This window comes from Salmo salar, chromosome ssa18 (genome assembly GCF_905237065.1).
Source record: "Salmo salar chromosome ssa18, Ssal_v3.1, whole genome shotgun sequence".
Classification (NCBI taxonomy): domain Eukaryota; kingdom Metazoa; phylum Chordata; class Actinopteri; order Salmoniformes; family Salmonidae; genus Salmo; species Salmo salar.
This window is the reverse complement of record NC_059459.1, coordinates 4,125,309-4,148,026: the sequence shown is the minus strand read 5'-3', so window position 1 is coordinate 4,148,026 and position 22,718 is coordinate 4,125,309. Positions and strand designations below refer to the sequence as shown.

At 41.2% G+C, this 22,718-nt stretch overlaps 1 protein-coding gene across 1 annotated transcript; it reads right to left on the bottom strand.

Moving 5' to 3' along the window:
- Nucleotides 1–43: 43 nt before the first annotated feature.
- Nucleotides 44–22,584, bottom strand: fhip2a (FHF complex subunit HOOK interacting protein 2). The gene is made up of 17 exons (XM_045700653.1): nucleotides 22,276–22,584; nucleotides 21,187–21,265; nucleotides 20,863–21,032; nucleotides 20,473–20,577; nucleotides 20,224–20,346; nucleotides 19,734–19,940; nucleotides 19,358–19,554; nucleotides 15,520–15,634; nucleotides 15,236–15,312; nucleotides 14,891–15,083; nucleotides 8,428–8,591; nucleotides 7,585–7,731; nucleotides 7,390–7,480; nucleotides 6,956–7,099; nucleotides 6,585–6,725; nucleotides 5,451–5,554; nucleotides 44–3,637 (listed from the first exon to the last, which is right to left on the bottom strand). The coding sequence occupies exons 1-17, from the start codon at nucleotides 22,318–22,320 to the stop codon at nucleotides 3,526–3,528; spliced, it is 2,214 nt and encodes a 737-aa protein (XP_045556609.1). The 5' UTR covers nucleotides 22,321–22,584; the 3' UTR covers nucleotides 44–3,525.
- Nucleotides 22,585–22,718: the final 134 nt, after the last annotated feature.

Genomic DNA, 22,718 nt, shown 5'->3' with positions numbered 1-22,718 from the left:
CAATTTGTTAATTTGATTCAACAATAACAACCAAACAACTTGATGAATAAAGCTGTATTTTTATTGGGGACGGAAGATTTTAAACGAAGCCATAATGTCCTGTATGATTTCTCATACACACCGAAAAGTAGCACGCATAAACCAGAAATGGCAGATGAGAATGAAAACGTGATGCCCCTGAGTGTATGAGAGAAACTGCAGAAAAGAACCCACCCTGTCAGCGATAGTTACTTTCGAAACACTGATCATAAGCATCAAGAGGCGTGATGAGGAATGAGCATGCAACTTATATTACATTTAAATACCATTGCACTAATTACAATAAATCATACTGGTCAAGAAACAGTCCAAAAAGATAACCCATTTCACACCCAGTTTGAGGTTAACAATTAAATGCAGCAAACATTTTTACCAAAGATATACAGTGATTGGTCTAAGCGGATACATAACAGGAAAATAAACTAAGTTGGCAACAGATTTTTTGAATACTAGACTCTTGCACCCAGACAAGGAAATACAAGCCCTGTATGCCTTTCACAAATCGAGCATCCAATGTGTAACCAACAAACCCAAGCCAAGCAGTGAAACCATTAATGTCATAGTGTGAAGTAAGGCATCATTGTATTTCCTTGTCAGTGTCTTCAGAAGAGGAGCAAAGTGCTGACTGCTAAGAAATCATCATGGATGGGAAGAGAGCCTGGTCCCTGATCTGTTTGTGCAGTCTTCCCAACTCCTATGGTCATTAGTGTGACAATGGCCATAGGAGTTGGCCAGAAGGCACAAACCCATCTGGTACTAGGCTAGGAGAGAGCTGCTGCTTTCATAATTACAATAAATGATATGCATGCATTTACACCTGGCAATATTACTATTGTACATGTATAGCCTATATACACAGGTACAGAAAGGTTGGAAACGTTGATAACAAAATGTGCATGATTAAGAAGAATTTTTTTTTTTCTTCCATTAAAGTAGACAAGTCACTCCTGAAAGGTGCATCCTAATATTTTTTTGGAGTTCATGATACAAACAAAAAAAAATCTAAAACTAAAAAAAGCTTTTTAGTATATGTACAACATATGAACAAGAATGAAGACAATGTGCAAATCTGATTTCATGCAAACGTTTGCATAATTAGGCCAGAGGGGTATACTACAATGCAGGACAACCAAGGTAGAAAGCTAACTTGAATAAAAATGAATTAACGTATTATCTGGTTCATTTATAAAGCTAAAACTGTAAAATGGGATGTTCGTGGAATCAATTAATGTCCATATCTTCCTAGAAAATTATCCAGAACATTCAAACAAGTTAGCTGGCTAACATGTTGATCCTATTTTGTGACATACTCCCCCAGGTGCTGTATAGGGTAGACAACCAGAAGCCAACTTGCTATGTCAACTTAGCAGGAACAACAGCTCTAGCCACTAAGTTCAGTGTCCATTTGAAGTATTTCAACTCCTGAAGTCATGGAGATTCATCCAGCCTGCATACTACAGCACGCGTACTACAGCAAGCATTCACAGACCAACACACTCATCCTCTATAACACAACCACACACAGACACTGGGCACCATCCATGTACAAACCCAAAGCGTTCAGGCAAGCAACACATCCCCAGCACCGGTTATGTCATGTAGTCCCCTAATTCCGACCAATTAAAGAATTAAGTGCAAGTGTCCAACCTCCACAAAATTACTCCAACAGGTACTTGCAACGAACCCTGGTTACACGATCTTCTAATCTACACAAAACACACAAGTGTCCCTCCATCAATATTTTTTTTTACATTAAGGGCACATTAATTTGAGTCCTTTCCTCTGCGTCATCAAAGACCATGCCGGAAAACAATACTATTGGTAAATGAAATACATCTATGGAAACAAACTGTATGTATCCAATTGCATTTATAAAATGGTAGCTTATGAAGGAACATATCAAATTCATGTACTGTGTTCCCATACATTTACATGTAGGCCTACATGCCACAATGTAAGCTAACAAAAACAGAATTAATTACGTAATAGGATCACTTCGAGGACCTCCCAACCCCAAAATTAAGATTACCTCCTATAAATAAACAAGTAATTAACAACACGTGTTCAATGTAAGATCGCTGAAAGATGGCCATGCCACTAGCACAGATAAAGACAACATAAGTGTACAATGTAGCAGAGTACATTTTGAAACGGCAATAATGATTACTGTATTAAACGATAACATTGTCACAGAGGCAAAAGAAGAAATAAGCGGTGTCGCTTTCCTCAAAAGCCGACGAAGTTCCGAAAAGAAAGCAAAGATTCTGATATATGTAACGAGTACAAATGTACATAGAAGTCCATGTCCAAATCCAGTTTGTTTTTCAGGATCCACATTCTACAAAATGTGATGTCACATTACTCTATAATGTTATCCCATTGCTAGTGAGGTTGAGGGTGCAAACAATAAGAAACAGACAACCATTGACATGGTTCGGTAGGTAGCCTGAGCAATGTTAAACACGAACATCTCCACAGTGAAGTTTACTAGTCAGGGACAATTCAAAACTTGACACATTTTCTGCAAAGTAAGTTGCATTGAGAGTTCCTTGTCTACCATTAGTCCATATAATGGGTGTTCTATTAAATAGGTTAAAAATTGTTTTCTTTCTTTAAAAATGCATATCTGACAGTTAAAAAAGGCAACCTGAAAGAAACTGAAAATAAATACAGGGACTTTCCACTTCTGCCACACCGTGACTAGTATCTTATTATCTCAGACACTACAGTGAACTTCTCCATAAAAAAATGTTTGTTAAATTAGAACTTTTTACATTGTATTGTATGTACTTTTTTTCTTTTAACGAATCGGGTGAATTACCTGATTTTGGTAAGAAATATGGGTGCTAATTAGAAGGGCTATCTTGTCCACAGATTTTTTGTGATTTGACATTGATAATCTGACAGAAGAAGAATATATTAGAGATGTGGGCTAAAGATAAAATGTTTCACTAGGAAACAATCAATCTCCTGAAAGAGTAACTGAAAAGGCGTAATAATCCAACACTAAGGCATTGACGCTTACAAACAGCAGAGTCTGAAAAAACTTAAATTAATACACACATACAGAAAATACATTTCTCTCCTTATGACACACATAGTGAAGGGGTGATCATATTTGTTTAGGTTGGCAAGAAAGACAGAGAAAGGCGAGAGAGAGAGAGAGAGAGAGAGAGAGCACGCAGGGACTCTGCAGGCCTTGCCCAGCTCAAACCATCTTGAGAATGTCCGCTCTCCTACCGCATCCATCCACACATCCTCTTCCTCACCCTGAAAGCATCTAGCCCCAGATTGCTAGCCTTACTGTTGTTCTGGTTAGGGCATGGGGCAAAATACTTTCTCTGTAGTCCCAAGACATTTGATGAAACATGTCCTGCTAACAGTATGTCTTTGGGGCACAATCTATTTTAGGGATGACCAGTGGTAAGTAACCAGTCGTTTGTTGATCCTGCCCCCCCCCAGTCCTGACCTGCCTGGCCGGTTGGATTAGGGGGAGGTGGAGGCAGATGCGTGGAACTTGACAAAGGCAATGGCAGCCAGCTCCTTGCAGAACTCCTCCAGTACAATCACCCCCTCCAGCAGGGTCATGTGGTCGATGCTACACAGGAAAGACCAGGCAGGCACAGTGTCAAATTTTAACACATCCCCTTCAAGTCAAATACTTCGGTCTACCTGAACTAGGCTTAAATGTGTTTATGTGGTCAATGCTACACAGAAAAGGGGAAGGGACAGGGGTTGGTTTAGGGTTGGGGAATGCTGTCAGCATGGCCACTGCTCTTTAAATGTGTCACTCATTGTTTCAAGCCACACCCTGCCACACACACCAAGTGGAGCAAAAGTACCGCAGTCTGTTCAAGAACCTATAATAAAGTTTTGGGGAAACATTCAGTACAAACCATTTTGTACCATGATTACGGATAATCCTGGACGAATCGCGAATAAATAATAACGATTATTTGCGATTCATTTCAGGATTATCCATAATCATGGTAGCATCCACATTAAAGTAGAGGTGTTAAGAAACATATATTATTATTTACAAGAATGACTCCAAAATGACACAATACATGATTTACCATTCATTTCCATTGGGCAACATATTATCTGAAACCAGTGGAGGCTGCTAAAGGGGAGGACGGCTCATAATAATGGCTGGAACGGAGCGAATGGAATGCCATCAAACACATGGAAACCATGTGTTTCATACCATTCAACTCATGCCATTACCACAAGCCCGTTCTCCCCAATTAAGGTGCCACCAACCTTCTGCGTCTGAAACACAACCAAAACTAACTGCAAATACATCCGACAAGTTTGTAGAGTCACACCCTTGATGTAGTCATTGCATGCTAGGAATATGGGACAACACACTACACTTTTGACTAATTTCATTTTAAGAATCTTTAGGGGTTTCAATAATTTTGACCCGGGTCTGACCTGGGTCTTCCAAATGGACAATGGCCCCAAGCATACTTCCAAAGTTGTAGCAAAATGGCTTAAGGACAACAAAGTCAAGGTATTGGAGTGGCCATCACAAAGCCCTGACCTCAATCCTATAGAAATTTTGGGGGCAGAACTGAAAAAGCGTGTGCGAGCAAGGAGGCCTACAAACCTGACTCAGTTACACCAGCTCTGTCAGGAGGAATGTGGCAAAAAAAAAAAATCACCCAACTTATTGTGTGAAACTTGTGGAAGGCTACCTGAAACATTTCACCCAAGTTAAACAATTTAAAGGCAATGTTACCAAATACTAATTGAGTGTATGTAAACTTCTGACCCACTGGGAATGTGATGAAATAAATAAAATCTGAAATAAATCACTCTCTCTATTATTCTGACATTTCACATTCTTAAAATAAAGTGGTGATCCTAACAAGTTTTTAGCTGTGCTAACATAATTGCAAAAGGGTTTTCTAATGATCAATTAGCCTTTTAAAATTATACATTTGGATTAGCTAACACAAAGTGCCATTGGAACACAGGAGTGATTGTTGCTGATAATGGGTCTCTGTACGCCTATGTAGATATTCCATTATTCCACAATAGTCAATTACAACATTAACAATGTCTACACTGTATTTTTTTATCAATTTGATGTTATTTTAATGGACAAAAAAATTGCTTTTCTTTCAAAAACAAGGACATTTCTAAGTGACCTCAAACTTTTGAATGTGTATATATATTTGCAAAAACTGTCTAAAAACCTGTTTTCGCTTTGTCATTATGGGATATTGTGTGTAGATTGATGATTCTTTTTTCTTTTTGTATCCATTTTAGAATAAGGCTGTAATGTAACAAAATGTGGGAAAAGCATATAAAAAACATTTTCTACCTGAATTCAATTTTCTACCTGAATTCAACACATCTTACTATCTTTTGTGAAGTACAGAAACCTTTCACAGAGTACTTACTTCAGACCCTCTGGTTCGAGGCCAAGCAGTCTCTTTCTTACCAGCAGGAGTTTGGGTGTGAAGTCTGGGATGCGCTGAATCCTCAACATGAGGTCCCCAACCACCTGACAGAGTGAAATGCACAGGGGCAAATCAGTGTTACAGTATAAAAGGCTCAGAGCTGGTTCAATACTGACAATAGCTGGGTTTCCATCCAATTGGCAAGAGATTTTCATGCGAATATTCTAAAATAAGCATAAAAACAATATGCACATTTTCCCACCAGAGATGTTTCCATCAAACTGACTTGTTGCAGATAAAAGGCTGTGTGAGGACGTAGTACATATAAAATACCATTTGCAGTTAAATTCCCATGTGCCAAATAAAAAATACAAGTTAAATGGGTTTCCATTGCATTTTCAACTCTACTGATGGGTTCTCTCACAAAAAAACTTTGCGTTATCTAGTAGCCAACAGCTCACAGGTACAGTAATGGCTAGAGCGCACGTATAGCCTACATGATTATTATGATGAGATCGTTTTAATTTGTCAGGTCACCAGAATAAGACCCTCAATATTGATTGGAAAGGAGCATCTAGCGCATCACCTTGCACTTTCACCACCCTGTGAAGATCATCATAACTTATTTAATTTGTAGCTTGATAAACTGCATGCTTTTACCAACTCGTAGTGGGAGGACCACACAACATGTCATTGCGTGACTCCAAGTTTACTTTGATGATGGTTATTATATAAATATTTGCGCATAAAAGCGTTTCCACCGACATTTCTCACATTAATTCATTTTACTGACACTTTGTCTCGCATATTTAGTTTTGTCGACATTTGGAAAGTTTACCGGAAAATGTTTCCATCAGGCCTGTCATAACATTTTTTTATCCGACATATATTTGACTCGCATAAAATGGTTGGATGGAAACCTGATTATTGAGGAAATTGTTATGTTTACATAAACGTCACTATAACATAAATTGCCCTAACTAAATTGATACTCAAGATTGGCTCTACTCAACAAAAATTGTTCCTCCATAGGCCCACAACCTTAACTACCTTACTACAATCACTTCAATATCAATTCATGAGAGATCAATAGAAGGTATCTGAGTATCTGCTCATGTTGATTCCTCAACATACCCTGACGATGACGGAGAAGAGGGACCTGCAGCCGGGGCCCAGGTTGATGTAGGGATCCAGCAGGTACTCATGCATGTGTGGGTGGGGTAACAGAGACAGCTTGGACAGCACTGACGTCACATGCAGGTTCACATCATAAGGCTGGAGGTTAGAGAAGGGACAGTCAGTGAGCTCAGGTACACCATGAGTCTAGATTACCACAATATCGCTAAACTCAGAAAGCAGATTTAAGTGTTTAATCCAATTGATACCCCGTCTGAACATTCTGGGCCGGTGTTCCTGACACAGACTAAGCCTAGTCCTGGACTAAGAAGCACTTTTAACAGAGAATCTTCTGGAAATCTGAGATCTTTCCTTGACTTCAAACTCACCTGATCCAAAATACGGCCCATTCTGTCGAAGAGGACTTTGAGGAAGTGGCCCTCGAAGAAGGGACTGTCCAGGTCACACTTCTCCATGGCCTTGGGGGTGCCGCGCCAGTCCCATCTCTGACAGATCCCACAGTAGTCCCTGAACTAAGAAAAGATGAGGACAATGATGATGTTGAGTTATGACATTGGGTAGACAACATGCCATCCATTCAGTGTTAGTAACAAATCAGAGATCCATGGTCGTGTTCAGTAGGCTCAAATCAGAAGCAAACAGTTCAAAACCGAGTGACACAGGGAGATACTATCTGAACTTATAAAACAATAAGAAACACGTGCAAAACGGTTTCCAACGGTGCACCCTAATGAACACAACCCAGATCTCTACTGAGTTCAGTGAATTAGAAGCTAGGGAACATGAGACCTGGAGAACTCACCTGTCTGTGTGCGTCTCTTAGGTAGGTGTCATAACCCGTTCCCTCCACATGAGACGAGGATTTGGCTTCATCAGGCACCAAACACAGGAAACTGAAGCAAACATAATAGGGTTATATGATGCAGGTATCTTACTTCCTGAAAGTTTAAAATATGTAACAAGATAAGGCACATGTTTCCTAGGAAATACTGTACACCTGTTTACAATCTTGTGGACCTCTGTCTTTCCATCAGGCTTAGCGTGGTAGGGACTATGTGTTGGGGAGTTGCTCAACCAATCAGGGCTGGACAACCTGTTCTCTGGAGAGAAGTCGTCGCCAAACAGAGGGTCCTCTTCAAGGTCTCTGAAAGACATAACAAAACATCCGTTGACAGATTCAATGTAAAATGTATTACATTTTACATTAAGGTTATTGGTTACAATAAGCTTAGTGATTTTACATCAAAAGAAGGAGTCTCTGACAATATGCTTGTATGCTTTCATATTGTTGGGGATTTCAACCTAATGTTTGGATACTAGGCGTGGGTATTGCATTTTCTAATTCAAAGAGACAGTAGTTCACACGGATATGAAATCTGTCTTATTAGGGCTGTGTGTTTGTCTTAATGTGAACAGTTTGAAAAGATAATAGGCAGAATTCATTAAGGAGTGATATTCCATGGAATTTGCATTAGTTTCCCCTACTAATCTCAGCCCCAAGAACAAAATCTCACATCAGGCGCGCTGGCCAAGCCAGTGAATGCTTAATCTGTCACGGGGGACTAGGCCCCAAAATACTGAGGAACCATGCAAATTCATTTCATATTCACATTCCATGATGGCTATGCTCAAGTTATTTTTTTTGTGGTTGTTGTAGTGCATTGCCATTTAATTCATGGTTCCAAGTTATGGACACACCATCTGTGAAGTATTGTGGCACCTAATGAGGGAATACACTTTTTATTCATTTTATTTCCACTTCATTTCTGAATGCAGTTATATAGTTAGAACCCCAGAGCCCATGCAGCCAGAGGACAGACTCGGCGGAGGGATCCCTTACATGAAGTCGTGGGGCTGGCCGTTCTCCACGGGCTCCCTCTCCTCCTGGGGCTTGTTCTCCAGGTAGTTCCTCTCCTCCAGGCTGCGTAGCATCAGACTGTGGAGGATGTGCTGGTTGGGCTTCTGGATCAGGTGCTCAAACAGACGCAGGGTCATGATGCTGATCTGTGGGAAACATATTTGGAGGCTATGAGCACAAAGAAAGGAACTGCGTTTCAACAGTGAGTTCGTGAGACACAAATTTAAAGCAGGACACGTGGTCACTTCTGGGTGTCATTTTAGCGGTTTAAAGCAAGACTCAGTTATGTCATTTGTGTATATGTCAGGGTGACAATTTTACTTTTTTGTAAACAAACCCAGGCAACACGTGCTCCACCTGAGAGTTCTCAAGCGGCCGCTGGGCCATCCATCCTTTGTGATCAGTATCAGCCATTATTAGTTACAACAAGCATGTAGGCTACTACTGTATTACAAAAATGTATAAATAGGTTGAGTCAGCTATGAATGTTACTGAAGTCAAATGTAATTGGATAAGAGCGTCTGCCAAATGATTCAAATGTAAAATGTACAGTGCATTCGGAAAGTATTCAGACCGCTTGACTTTTTCCACATTTTGTTACGTTACATCCTTATTCCAAAACGTACTCAATTGTTTTTCCCCCTTCATCAATCTACACACAATGCCGTAAAAAAGTTGACATACACATACATATATACATACATATACACACACACACACATACATATACACACACACACACACACATACATATATATCTCAAACTTAAATATAACATTTACATAGAGTACTAGTCAAAAGATTTAGAACACCTACTCATTCAAGGGTTTCTTTATTTTTACTATTTTCTACATTGTAGAATAATAATTAAGACATCAAAACTATGAAATTACACATATGGAATCATGTGGTAACCAAAAAAAAGTGTTAAACAAATCAAAATATATTTTATTTTTGAGAATCTTCAAAGTAGCCAGCCTTTGCTTTGACAGCTTTGCACACTCTTGGCATTCTCTCAACCAGCTTCACCTGAAATGCAAGGAACCTTTTAAAATCATAGTCACACACCTCTTGTAGCCTAGCCCATAGCCCTACAGTGAGGGAAAAAAGTATTTGATCCCCTGCTGATTTTGTACGTTTGCCCACTGACCAAGAAATGATCAGTCTATAATTTTAATGGTAGGTTTATTTGAACAGTGAGAGACAGAATAACAACAACAAAAAATCCTGAAAAACGCATGTCAAAAATGTTATAAATTGATTTGCATTTTAATGAAGGAAATAAGTATTTGACCCCTCTGCAAAACATCACTTAGTACTTGGTGGCAAAACCCTTGTTGGCAATCACAGAGGTCAGATGTTTCTTGTCGTTGGCCACCAGGTTTGCACACATCTCAGGAGGGATTTTGTCCCACTCCTCTTTGCAGATCTTCTCCAAGTCATTAAGGTTTCGAGGCTGACGTTTGGCAACTCGAACCTTCAGCTCCCTCCACAGATTTTCTATGGGATTAAGGTCTGGAGACTGGCTAGGCCACTCCAGGACCTTAAAGTGCTTATTCTTGAGCCACTCCTTTGTTTCCTTGGCCGTGTGTTTTGGGTCATTGTCATGCTGGAATACCCATCCACAAACCATTTTCAATGCCCTGGCTGAGGGAAGGAGGTTCTCACCCAAGATTTGACGGTACATGGCCCCGTCCATAGTCCCTTTGATGCGGTGAAGTTGTCCTGTCCCCTTAGCAGAAAAACACCCCCAAAACATAATGTTTCCACCTCCATGTTCGACGGTGTTCTTGGGGTCATAGGCAGCATTCCTCCAAACACGGCGAGTTGAGTTGATGCCAAAGAGCTCCATTTTGGTCTCATCTGACCACAACACTTTCACCCAGTTGTCCTCTGAATCACTCAGATGTTCATTGGAAAACTTCAGACGGCCATGTATATGTGCTTTCTTGAGCAGGGGGACCTTGCGGGCGCTGCAGGATTTCAGTCCTTCACGGTTCATGGCGTAGTGTGTTACCAATTGTTTTCTTGGTAACTATGGTCCCAGCTGCCTTGAGATCATTGACAAGATCCTCCCGTGTAGTTCTGGGCTGATTCCTCACTGTTCTCATGATCATTGCAACTCCACGAGGTGAGATCTTGCATGGAGCCCCAGGCCGAGGGAGATTGACAGTTCTTTTGTGTTTCTTCCATTTGCGAATAATCGCACCAACTGTTGTCACCTTCTCACCAAGCTGCTTGGCGATGGTCTTGTAGCCCATTCCAGCCTTGTGTAGGTCTACAATCTTGTCCCTGACATCCTTGGAGAGCTCTTTGGTCTTTGCCATGGTGGAGAGTTTGGAATCTGATTGATTGATTGCTTCTGTGGACAGGTGTCTTTTTTACAGGTAACAAGCTGAGATTAGGAGCACTCCCTTTAAGAGTGTGCTCCTAATCTCAGCTCGTTACCTGTATGAAAGACACCTGGGAGCCAGAAATCTTTCTGATTGAGAGGGGGTCAAATACTTATTTCCCTCATTAAAATGCAAATCAATTTATAATATTTTTGACATGCGTTTTTCTGGATTTCTTTGTTGTTATTCTGTCTCTCACTGTTCAAATAAACCTACCATTAAAATTATAGACTGATCATTTCTTTGTCAGTGGGCAAACGTACAAAATCAGCAGGGGATCAAATACTTTTTCTAAACTACCAGTGGCACCCTCGACCCTATTTCAACATCACTGTTTAAAACATGATCAGCTGCTCTCATCCAGTTTGTAACCAACCTGTTCAACAAGTCCTTCCACACAGGGCATGTTCCGTCACTGTTCAAAATCTCTTCCATCACCCCTTTGCTCAAGAAACCATCCCTTGACCAAGACCTCTCAAACTACAGGCCTATTTCCAACTTTCCATTTTTATGTAAAGTCCTGGAGAAGATATTGGCAACTCAGCTTCAATCACACCTCAGTGCTATCCATCTTTATGAGGCGCTTCAGTCTGGCTTCAGGCCCATGCACAGTACTGAGACAGCCCTGGTGAAGGTTGTCAATGACATGCTCATGGCTGCAGATACAGGATCCCCCACCATCTTGGTTCTTCTGTACCTCAGTGCGGCTTTTGACACAGTAGATCGCGCCTCAGAGAGCACACTGCCATCTGTGGGACCACCCTAAACTGGTTCAGTTCCTACCTCTCTAACCGCAAACAGTACATCACCCTCGGAGAGGCAAGACCCTTGCAGTGACCCACAAGGGTCAGTGTTAGGACCTATCCTCTTCCTACATGTTCCCACTTGGCCAGATCTTCAGACAAGTGTCAAATTCCACTGCTATGCAGACGACACAAAGGTGTCCATTAAGACAAAACCTGACACATCTGCTCTGTTAACATTGTCCAACTGTCTGGAAGAGGTAAAATCTTGGATGCAGAACATCTTCCTAGAACTCAACAGCAGCAAGACAGAAGCAATGCTGATAGGCACCCCCCCAGCAGATCAACTCCTGCCAGCATCTGCCCTGTCATAAATGGCCACATCATCCCCCTCTCCTCAGTCATCATTAATTTGGGTGTGAAATTCGACCCTGCTCTCTCCTTCAATGACCACATTAGTCACATCTGTAAAACGTCATTCTTTCATCTGAAGAACATCTCCCGCCTAAGACTGTCTCTCACCACATCTGAAGCAGAAAAGCTAATCCATGTATTCATTTTGTCCAGAATTGATTATGGGAACACAGTACTTCGGGGCCTGCCTGCAAATTCAATTCATAAACTACAGCTCATCCAAAATCAGTGCTGCAAGGATTCTGACACAAACAAAAAAAGTCTGCCCACATCAACCCCATCCTTGCTGATCTCCATTGGCTACCTGTTTCTCAAAGAATTGACTATAAAATTATCCGCCTCATCTATAAAGCCGTAAATGGCATCGGACCCGGCATCTACAAGGTGTCGAAAACTTTCGACAGGGATGCTGGCCTATGTTGATTCCAATGCTTCCCACACTTGTGTCAAGTTGGCTGGGGGGTGGAAAAACATTTTTGCCTGTGCTGCAGATGGCTATATTGGGTGCTGGAGCACCCTCAGCACTCCTACCTCCCGCAGCTATATGGATTGGTATGGCTCTAATCCAATGAGGTCTTTATGAGAAGAGAAATATAATGGCAAAGCATTTAGGCTCCTTTATGATGATACAATGTCTGAGGCCAGTTGTCATGGTAACACATCAAAATACGGGGACAGCGCACTTAACTTATTCATGACAATTTGGACATCCTGTAATGCCCATTCGTGTGACATGCGTTTACACTGGGGTTAGTGCTTTGGCATTGATGTCCAATAGGCCTAAATGCAGTACAGATGTAGGATCTTCAATGCTTCCTACAGTTGTGTTAAGTTGGCTGGATGTCCATTGGGTGGTGGACCATTCTTGTTACACATGGGAAACTGTTGAGCATTAAAAACCCAGCAGCGTTGCTGTTCTTGACACACAAACTGGTGCGCCTGGCACCTACTACAATACCCAATTCAAAGGCAGTTCAATATTTTGTCTTGCCCATTCACCCTCTGAATGGCGTACATACACAATCCATGTCTCAATTTTCTCAATGCTTCAAAATCCTTCTTTAACCCGTCTCCTCCCCTTCATCTACTCTGATAGAAGTGGATGTAACAGGTGACATCAATAAGGGATCATAGACTGACCAGGTGAAGGCTATGTCATGGAAAGAGCAGGTCTTCCTAATGTTCTATACTCAGTGTATTTTCTATTTTTATTTTATGCATGTATAATGATGTATGTATAAGGAAAAGCACTTTATTCTTTACAAATGTAATACATTATTATTAGACACACTTAGTGAAGGCTACAGGACTGAAAGCCATTGAATAGAACAAACATGTATCTGTCGCTAACAAATACAGTCATGGGTGGTAACTGCAATTCATTTGAGGCAAGGCACACTGGGAAATACGCAAATAAGGTCGAATAAATTCTCAAGTTGAATTGTATGTTTACTCAATCTAAAATTCAAAGTTGAGTGTAAATTAACCAAACTCACAATCCTATGTTTTTTACACTGTAGACAGCTAGCTGGCTTTTGTGATTATCATTGGCACTGTCCACAGCAGCATGCTGGCACTAATTGTGAGTCTAAAACATGGTCCAGCTCCAGCAAGTGGAAAATATCTTCCAATCCTTTGCTGAATAAAAAAAAAGAAGAAAAATCACCCACAATTCCCGTTTCATCCAGAATATCAACCTCGTACTTGACTGTCATTCAGAAAAATATATTCCTGGATCAGCTGATGATAGTTGAAAACAACCCTATGCCTGACTAAACAGCTGGATACCCAATGTGCAGCCAACAAGTAGCCCTATTAGCCTATGCATATTGAGAACCATGCAAGTTAAGTGACTATTTCAGTTAAAAGCATTCAATTTTGCAATCGCATACAATATTTTGGATTTGTATGCCTATGAAAACTGTAAAATATCACATGAACATTTGATAAATTGGTGCTGCCATTATTAGCGAACCATCTCATAGACTGAGCAATACTTTTGTCCCGCTGATGGCTCATAAGGGGTCGATGGGATGATTGATTAGAATTAAGCGTCAGAACATTCACACCAAGCCTAATGGTAAATCAGCTCACAATTGTCTGGACACTATCCTACCTGTGCAAATAGATTTATTTTAATTTTTTTTACAAGGTTGAAATATATTTTCTTTCAGTTTCTGTTTCTTAAATTGAATATGCGCATGTTTTACATTTATTCATTCATCTACGAGAATGGCAAAACGGTCTTCTCCCAAACCCGCTACACTCCTAGGGAGGCTATTCCTATTGACAATGGTAATGCTCCCAATGACAGTGATGTTGGCACATTTGAACCAAGCACATACCCACCACTAGTAAAGGACCCACCAGATACTCCTCCACCTTTTCTTCTTAGTAGTGTACCACAGATATTCCATAACCCTGACTAAAATCTCATTAAAACTTCTACGGATGGATGACATTTTCCAATTTATTCACCCAACCCGGTTTTATTTATTCTGTCTAAAAGGAAGGCAGAGAATGCAGAGCATAGGAAGTATCACTATAACAAGGCTACTAGGTATAAGACTGTTTTTACCCAGGTTAAATTGAGTTTCCCTGCCAAAACCACCAGCCTGATTTTTCTCAGCCAATGTGGTGGGAGAGCACGAACAGACTGGCGGGTGCCCGGACAAAAGACTTCGCTGACAGAGAGTTCCATGAAGGAGCAGCATTCGCGCTAAAATATAACACGTTGGGGCATTGATTTGAATAGGAGACCAAACAGTCTTCTCTACTTCCGTAGCATCACATTGGAAAAATACAGTATATTTGTCCCATGTCGAACCCAACCACCTGAGGCGTGTGTATCAAGGTGTAGATAACAGTGTATTATGCATGAATATGGGTGGTCACCTCATCTGACAGGTGGTCACAGTGCTCTATGAGTCTGTGTCGGAGGGGGTTCTGGGCAATGCTGGCTAGGGTCTCTGGTCCTTTCTCCTCCCCTAGGAGGAAGTAGACCATGTCCTGCAGCAAGGCCTCCGAGGTCACCTGGCGGATGATCCTGTTAAGCAAAGCCGTGGAGGTCAGGATGCCCACCTCCGACCTAAACAGTGGACAGAAGGGACACTGTCATCCACTGACACAGCATTATACATTGTCATCTTTCATTGTCAATGGATCTAGTCAGGGGCAGACATACATACACATTCAAACGAAGAGAGGCACCTACGAGTGTTCCTCTGAATAGGGACTTACGTCTGCATCAGCTGGGGCTCCATGACCGCCACAAAGAACCTCTCTCTCACTGCTTTAGCCAACACTGCAGCCGCCGTCTTAGGGTACAAGACCCAAGAAATGTTTCATTACTCAAAGTCACTTTGATATAAAAACTATAGATGTACGTAATGTAAGTCTTTGTGAGTCTTGTATATATAGCTAATTGTATTCTCTTATGTTTTTGCTTAATTAAATTCTAACAAGTCCGTGTACTATTTAAAGAATCTTCCAGTCAATGGTGAGTCAGTGTTGTTGCTCATTACCTTCTGAGCCTCTTTGATGAGCTGGTCGCAGTAGTCGAGCCAAGATAAGAAGGAAATGAGTGCTCGCTTCCCAGTGAAGATGGCAGCATCATCCTTCATGTTATACACATCCAGTCTGCAACAGACACAATTAGATATTATACTTTTCTGATGCCGATTCTTAATTGATCAAGATGCATATTCATTCTATAGTTGTCTTAACTTGGCTATAGATATTTGTTGTGTTTTAACAGAGGAATCATGAAATATTTATATTCTGAATTGAGGCCAGTGTATGGCCATAGGTTTCTCTCAGCGGAGCTTTAGTTTGATGGGGTCTAATGTAGTTTGTTAAGTGTCCAGTGCAACTAAAACAGGGTTAGCATTGATAAAATCATTACAGTCAATTACAACCAATTTTCTAGGGATGTAACAATTTACCAATACGCATCGGTCCCCGATTCAAATGTTTAAAGATCTTTCATCGGTCTGCTGACCCCAAACTGATTTAAACTAAACCGATCCAAATGTAGCATGCATTGAACAGAAAACAGATTCGTAATGTTTGAATCGGCAGTTCACTAAATTGTTTGCTCATATTACATTCTTTGTACCTTCCTAAAATAGCTCATATTTTGTGACAACTGATGCGTCCGCTCTTTCAGTGTTGAACTGCATGTAACTGCGTTGACAGTCATTGATCTACAATTAATTTGGCATATGTGCCAAACACCACCAGGCAATATCAGTAGCCTATTCAAACTGCACACCGTGCCCAGTTTTGCGCGCTGACCAAGACGAGGTAGGCGGCCTGTTCCTGATCTTGCACATCTGCGCAGCACCTTCAGCATTCAAACGCAAAAATGGCTTACGTGATTTTAGGCTTTACTACTTGAGTGACAACCAATGTAATTTGCTAGGTTATTGCTATCTATGTGCTGTTGAAAATGGTGTTTTACCAGAATAAAAGTAAGCTACAGGAGCCAACTCTCATCTGGCTATACCTGCTGAATGGGGCTTACAATAGACTTTATTTGGATTGTCCAGGTTCACCATCAGCAATAGTTTTGGTAGTTTAGCTTTAAACAATCAGTGTATATGGTCATTTTTACATACAGTATATAGGGAAAAGTTGATCATTTCGAGGCGCACTGCATGGCTGAAGCGCGAGGAGAAGATCTCCCTGTAAAAACTTCCAAATGGTCAAAACCACTCCGTTTTGAGATAGGGGTGAAATCCAAAGTTGTGCTATACACCGAATGTACAAAACAGTAGGAAGACCTGCTCTTTCCATGACAGACTGACCAGGTGAAAGCTATGATCCCTTATTGATGTCACCTGTTAAATCCACTTCAAATCAGTGTTGATGACGGGGAGGAGACACGTTAAAGAAGAATTATTAAGCCTCGAGACAATTGAGACATGGACTGTGTACGTGTGTCATTCAGAGGATGAATGGGCAAGACAAAAGATTTAAGTGCCTTTGAACGAGGTATGGTAGTGGGTGCCAGGCGCCCCAGTTTGAGTGTGTCAAGAACTGCAATGCTGCTGGGTTTTTCACACTTAACCATTTCCCGTGTGTATCAAGAATGGTCCACCACCCAAAGGACATCCAGCCTACTTGACAACTGTGGGAAGCATTGAAGTCATCATGGGCCAGCATCCCTGTGGAACGCTTTCGACACCTTGTAGAGTCCACGCCCCGACAAATTGAGGATGTTCTGAGGGCAAATCAATATTAGGAAGGTGTTCCTAATGTTTTTTTGTTACACAGACATACACAGAGGCCCAGCTCATGAGCTCCATCAGCAGCAGATTGTAATTTATACTGAACAAAAATTTAAACGCAACAATTTCAAAGATTTTACTGAGTTACAGTTCATATAAGGAAATCAGTTAATTGAAATAAATAAATTAGGCCCTATTGATTTCACATGACTGGGCATTTGCCTCATGCAGTGTGACATGTCTTCTTCGCATAAAGTTTATCAGGCTGTTGATTGTGGCATGTGGAATGTCCCACTCCTCTTCAATGGTTGTGTGAAGTTGCTAGAAATTGGCTGGAACTGGAACACGCTGTCGTACATGTCGATCCAGAGCATCCCAAACATGCTCAACGGGTGACATGTCTGTTGAGTATGTTGTTGAGTCTGTTGTTCTTCCAGTCTTTGAATGAATACAACGTCGACCGGTTGGAATATTATAGCTATTTTTCGAGAAAAATTGCATAAAATGATGATTTTAAACAGCGTTTGACATGCTTCGAAGTACGGTAATGGAATATTTTTTTTAATTTTGTCACGAAATGCGCCCGCGCGTCACCCTTCGGATAGTGACCTCAACGCACGAACAAAACGGAGCCATTTCAATATAACTATGGATTATTTCGACCCAAAACAACATTTGTTGTCCTGGGAGTGCATTCTGACGAAGAACAGCAAAGGTAATCCAATGTTTCTTATAGTAATTCTGAGTTTAGTGAGCACCAAACTTGGTGGGTGTCAAATTAGCTAGCCTGTGATGGCCGAGCTATCTACTCAGAATATTGCAAAATGTGCTTTCGCCGAAAAGCTATTTTAAAATCTGACACCGCGATTGCATAAAGGAGTTCTGTATCTATAATTCTTAAAATAATTATGTTTTTTGTAAACGTGAGTAATTTAGTAAATTCACCGGAAGTTTGCGGTGGGTATGCTAGTTCTGAACATCAAATGCTAATGTAAAAAGCTGTTTTTTGATATAAATATGAACTTGATTGAACAAAACATGTCATCTGATGAAGATCAAAGGTTAGTGCTGCATTTAGCTGTGGTTTTGGTTTTTGTGACATATATGCTTGCTTTGAAAATGGCTGTGTGATTATTTTTGGCAGGGTACTCTCCTGACATAATCTAATGTTTTGCTTTCGCTGTAAAGCCTTTTTGAAATCAGACAATGTGGTTAGATTAACGAGAGTCTTATCTTTAAAATGGTGTAAAATAGTTGATTGTTTGAGAAAATTTAATTGTGGTATTTTAGTTGGTTTTGTATTTCGCGCCGTGCGATGCAATTGGCTGTTGGCTAGGGGTTCCGCAGGCGGAACGGCTGTCCTTAACAGTTAAGGACATTATTGTAAACAGGATGCTTGTTTTGGAATATTTGTATTCTGTACAGGCTTCCTTCTTTTCACTCTGTCATTTAGGTTAGTTGATTCATCCTCAGTTCTACCACAGCCATTAAACTCTGTAACTGTTTTAAAAAAGTCAACATTGGCCTCATGGTGAAATCCCTGAGCGGTTTCCTTCCTCTCCGGCAACTGAGTTAGGAAGGACGCCTGTATCTTTGGGGTGACTGGGTGCACCATCCAAAGCAGAATTTATAACTTCACCATGCTCAGAGATATTAAATGTCTGCTTTTTTATTTGTACCCATCTACCAATAGGTGCCCTTCTTTGCGAGGCATTTAAAAACCTCCCTAGTCTTTGTGGTTGAAATTCACTGCTTGACTGAGGGACCTTACAAATAATTGCGTATGGAACCTAAATGAGGTAGTCATTCAAAATGTATGTTAAACACTTAATGCACACAGAGTGTGTCCATCCAACTTATTATGTGACTTTACTCCAGAACTGATTTAGCTTGCCATAACAAAGGGGTGAATACTCATTGACTCAAGAATATTCAGCTTTGACATTTTTTATGAATTTGTAAACCTGGGATATTGTGTGTAGGCCAGTGTCACAAAATCTAAATTGAATCCATTTTAAATTCAGGCGGTAACAACCAAATTTGGAAAATCCAAGGTGTGTGCATACTTTCTGAAGACACTGTCTCTCTGACAAAGCAGAGGTAGCTTGATGAGTGGACAGCAAAGCCTCACCCCCAGTTGACTGACTCCACTGTCTCAATGTCCAGGGGATCCATGGACATGGGGAGAGCCTTGTAGAAGGCTGACAGTCTGTCAGTCAAGAGTTCACAGAGCTCAGTGTTCTCCGTCAGACACTTGGCCGCGGCCGGCTCAGGCAGACTGACCAGCAGCATGAGGCCCTCGCATGCCTTCACCACTATCCTGCCATCCTGAGAGACAGAGAGAGAGGAAAGCATGAATATAGATGCTACTCAAACACAGTTCAAGCTACATTAAAAACACCACTAAGCCTATTCCCACTGCAACCTCAAATCAAAACAGACTATATCAATCATCAGTGTGGTATGAGTAACCTGGTCTCAGATCTGTGGTATGAGGAGGTACTGACCGGACTCTTGGTGAGGTTGAGGAGAGACGTGACTATGTTGTAGTTGTTGACGTTGTTGTTGTTGGACTGGGCAGCAGCAGACTTGGGCTCCTCAGGTGATTCAGCTGCCTGTCCCTCTGCCTGGGGCTGACCTGTGTCTGGTGAAGCCAAGTCCTCCCTAACCCCCTCTACACAGGGCCTCTTTGGGTCAGGTCTCTTCACTTTATTCTGTGAACCAGGAGATACAAGAAAAAAAAATGATTGAAGGATTCAAACTGTGTGACATCAGTTCAGCTGTCTCTCAAGTCTCCTTACTGAAACGTCCTGACTCGTTTTCATTAAGGCACACTAACAAAACGTTTTACAACATGAAAAAAATCAGCCAAATTTAGTTTTTTTGATAAGTACAGATAGTACCTTTCTATTTTAATCAATTTCAGAGCATTTGGTGCCCAATGAAGACAACCCTGCCGTCTCTGTTATGGTAGCATCTTATGGACATCATACTTACCTCCAGGAAGAAGTTAACGAGGTAGGGGTCCTGCTTTAGTTTGGCACAGACAATGCAGAGGAACTGGATCTCCTCGTTCTCTGTGGGAGCAGCCAGGATCTCTCCACACAGACGGATGAGTTTCTGAGGAGACAACCAGAGAGACACACTACTTCACACTGAAACAGTGTACAAATGACATCTACATAGTAAACACATCCATGTGTTAAAACGATCCATATCTACAAAGTAAAACGTCTTGGATCTCACCTGTACAGGTCTATGGACATTGATGTGGGGCAGAAGAGGCTGGTGAATGCGTCCTAGCAGCTTGGTGTAAAAACTCAGAACCTGCTGCTTCATTCCCGGAGGACACTGATGGAGACAAAACAACACCAATAGATTAAGAAACACCATGGTACTTTTCATACCTTATCTGGTCTTTCTAACATGATTTGGTATAGGCTAACTATCCAACAGAATGCAGTGAGGTCTTTTTACTTTTTTCACACTACTGAGCAAAGTCTTGCTGTACTGTGCTCGCCTGGTTACACATCCACCCAAGTTGCTGAAAGGAACAATGTGAAAAGAAAATGTCAGAGCCAGTTCAGTGTGGTTTGAGTTGGCATGATAGTGTGAAAAGGGCATTGTTCCCCTTACGTCAGCCTTGCCCAGGGTGAAGAGGGTCTCTAGGATCTTGTGGTGCAGCAGGTACTCCATGCAGGGCCCAGTCTCTCCAGAATCTCTCTCTGACTCCTCCTGCGTCAGGATGTCCAGCATCTGCTCCAGATGGGACGGGATGTTGGTGTCTGTCACAGGTGCTTTGTCATCTGACACAGAAGAAATAAACAAACAAATATTGCTTTGAAATTACATTGTCGTTACAGGTATTAAATAATTGATAACATAGCTCTACTCCATGTCTGTTTACAGTGATTTGAAACTCATACTTGATGTCTATTAAGTGTTGTTCATTGGTCTTACCTGATGTCTCTATGTAGTAATGTGTGATGGCTTTCCAGTGATAAACAAAGTCCTCCTGCAAGGGCAGTGAAGGCGCAAGCTGAAACAGAAAAATAAACGAAATCAAAACCATGTTTATCACACAATATTGTCTGATTAACCAGTGTCTGATTAATTGGTTTAGCAATCTTTACTACAGGCCTACTGCCAGTCTGTGTGTAAAGCAACCAGACTCTTGACTAGGCAAGATGCACAAACATGTAATCTACTTGAGCAGATCTTTTCACTCTCTCTGCACATTGGACATGTCGGCCTACTTCTTGTGGCCCCCAAATATAGTGTCTTATAACAGTATATATATATAGTAGTCAATCTCGTTTGCGCAACGCCGACAAGTCATCTTATCAACAAGGGTGTGGAGAAATCTACCAGATATCCAACCCTTGCTAACGTTTGAATGCAGATGAAAACGTTCAGCATCCGACTAACTAGACTCGCATGTACATCACAACAATTAATTAGCCTTTCTCGCTTGACGTGAACCCCGTATGGTAACGTTAAAAGGTCAGAGGGGTATACAATGCAGGTTTCACGAGTTAACCAGCTTTGACAAACAGACAAAAATAACTTATATGCCGACCTTTGGGCTAACGTAGTTACTTAGGAAAGCTAAACTTAGATTTGTTTTCTGGGGTGTTGACTCAATTAGACCATACCCAATAAAAGCTTCTTTTTTTTTTTTTTTTTTTTACAGATTGCAGAGATGTAAACATTAGCTTGCTAGCTAGATAACGTTAGCTAGCCCGGCCATAATCAGGGCAATGTAGCTAACAGCTTTAGCTAATTATTTCAATCACATTGCTTAATATGAAGTAAAATAAGACCGGAAACTAGAGCGAAAGTTTTAGCTAGCCAACGTTAGGCTTTGTTGGACACCTCTGTTGTTAGCGTTAGCAGCACCTACGATCACATCTGGCAAAGCTAGCTGGCATCCGCTAACAGTTACGTGGTTAACTTCAATAGAACATCCAGTTAGGCCCAATTGTCCCCGACCTCGATTGAACCTTTCTTCCAGAGGTTTGACATCTTCCACATAAATGAAAAACTCACCGCCTCGACTGCGTGCTGTAGAATCGATGTAAATTTGGAGAACATTTTGTTCTTCGACTGGACCAGTTTGTCACGAGAAGACCTAGAGAATTCCTCTATCTTCTTCCTGTTGTTAGCGCCGCGATCCAGATTGGAGTTTTCATATAATGACCCTTGAAGGAAAATTAATGCAAACAATAAAACGCACAGTGGACTCTATCTCACAACCACTGTTACAACATAAACTACTGTAACGTTCACCTCTGTTGGACACCGTGGCACTTCCCCAGCCAAGCAGTAATATAACAGATAGAACAATGAGACAGATATTTTACCGGATGTATAAATGTGAAGCATCTGGTTGGCGTTTCCACTCACTACCAAATATGGTGATGATAGGAAGCCCAGTGGACGACAGTGGGAGAAGATGGAGCGAGATGGATTTTGACCGAAATTCCTCTAAT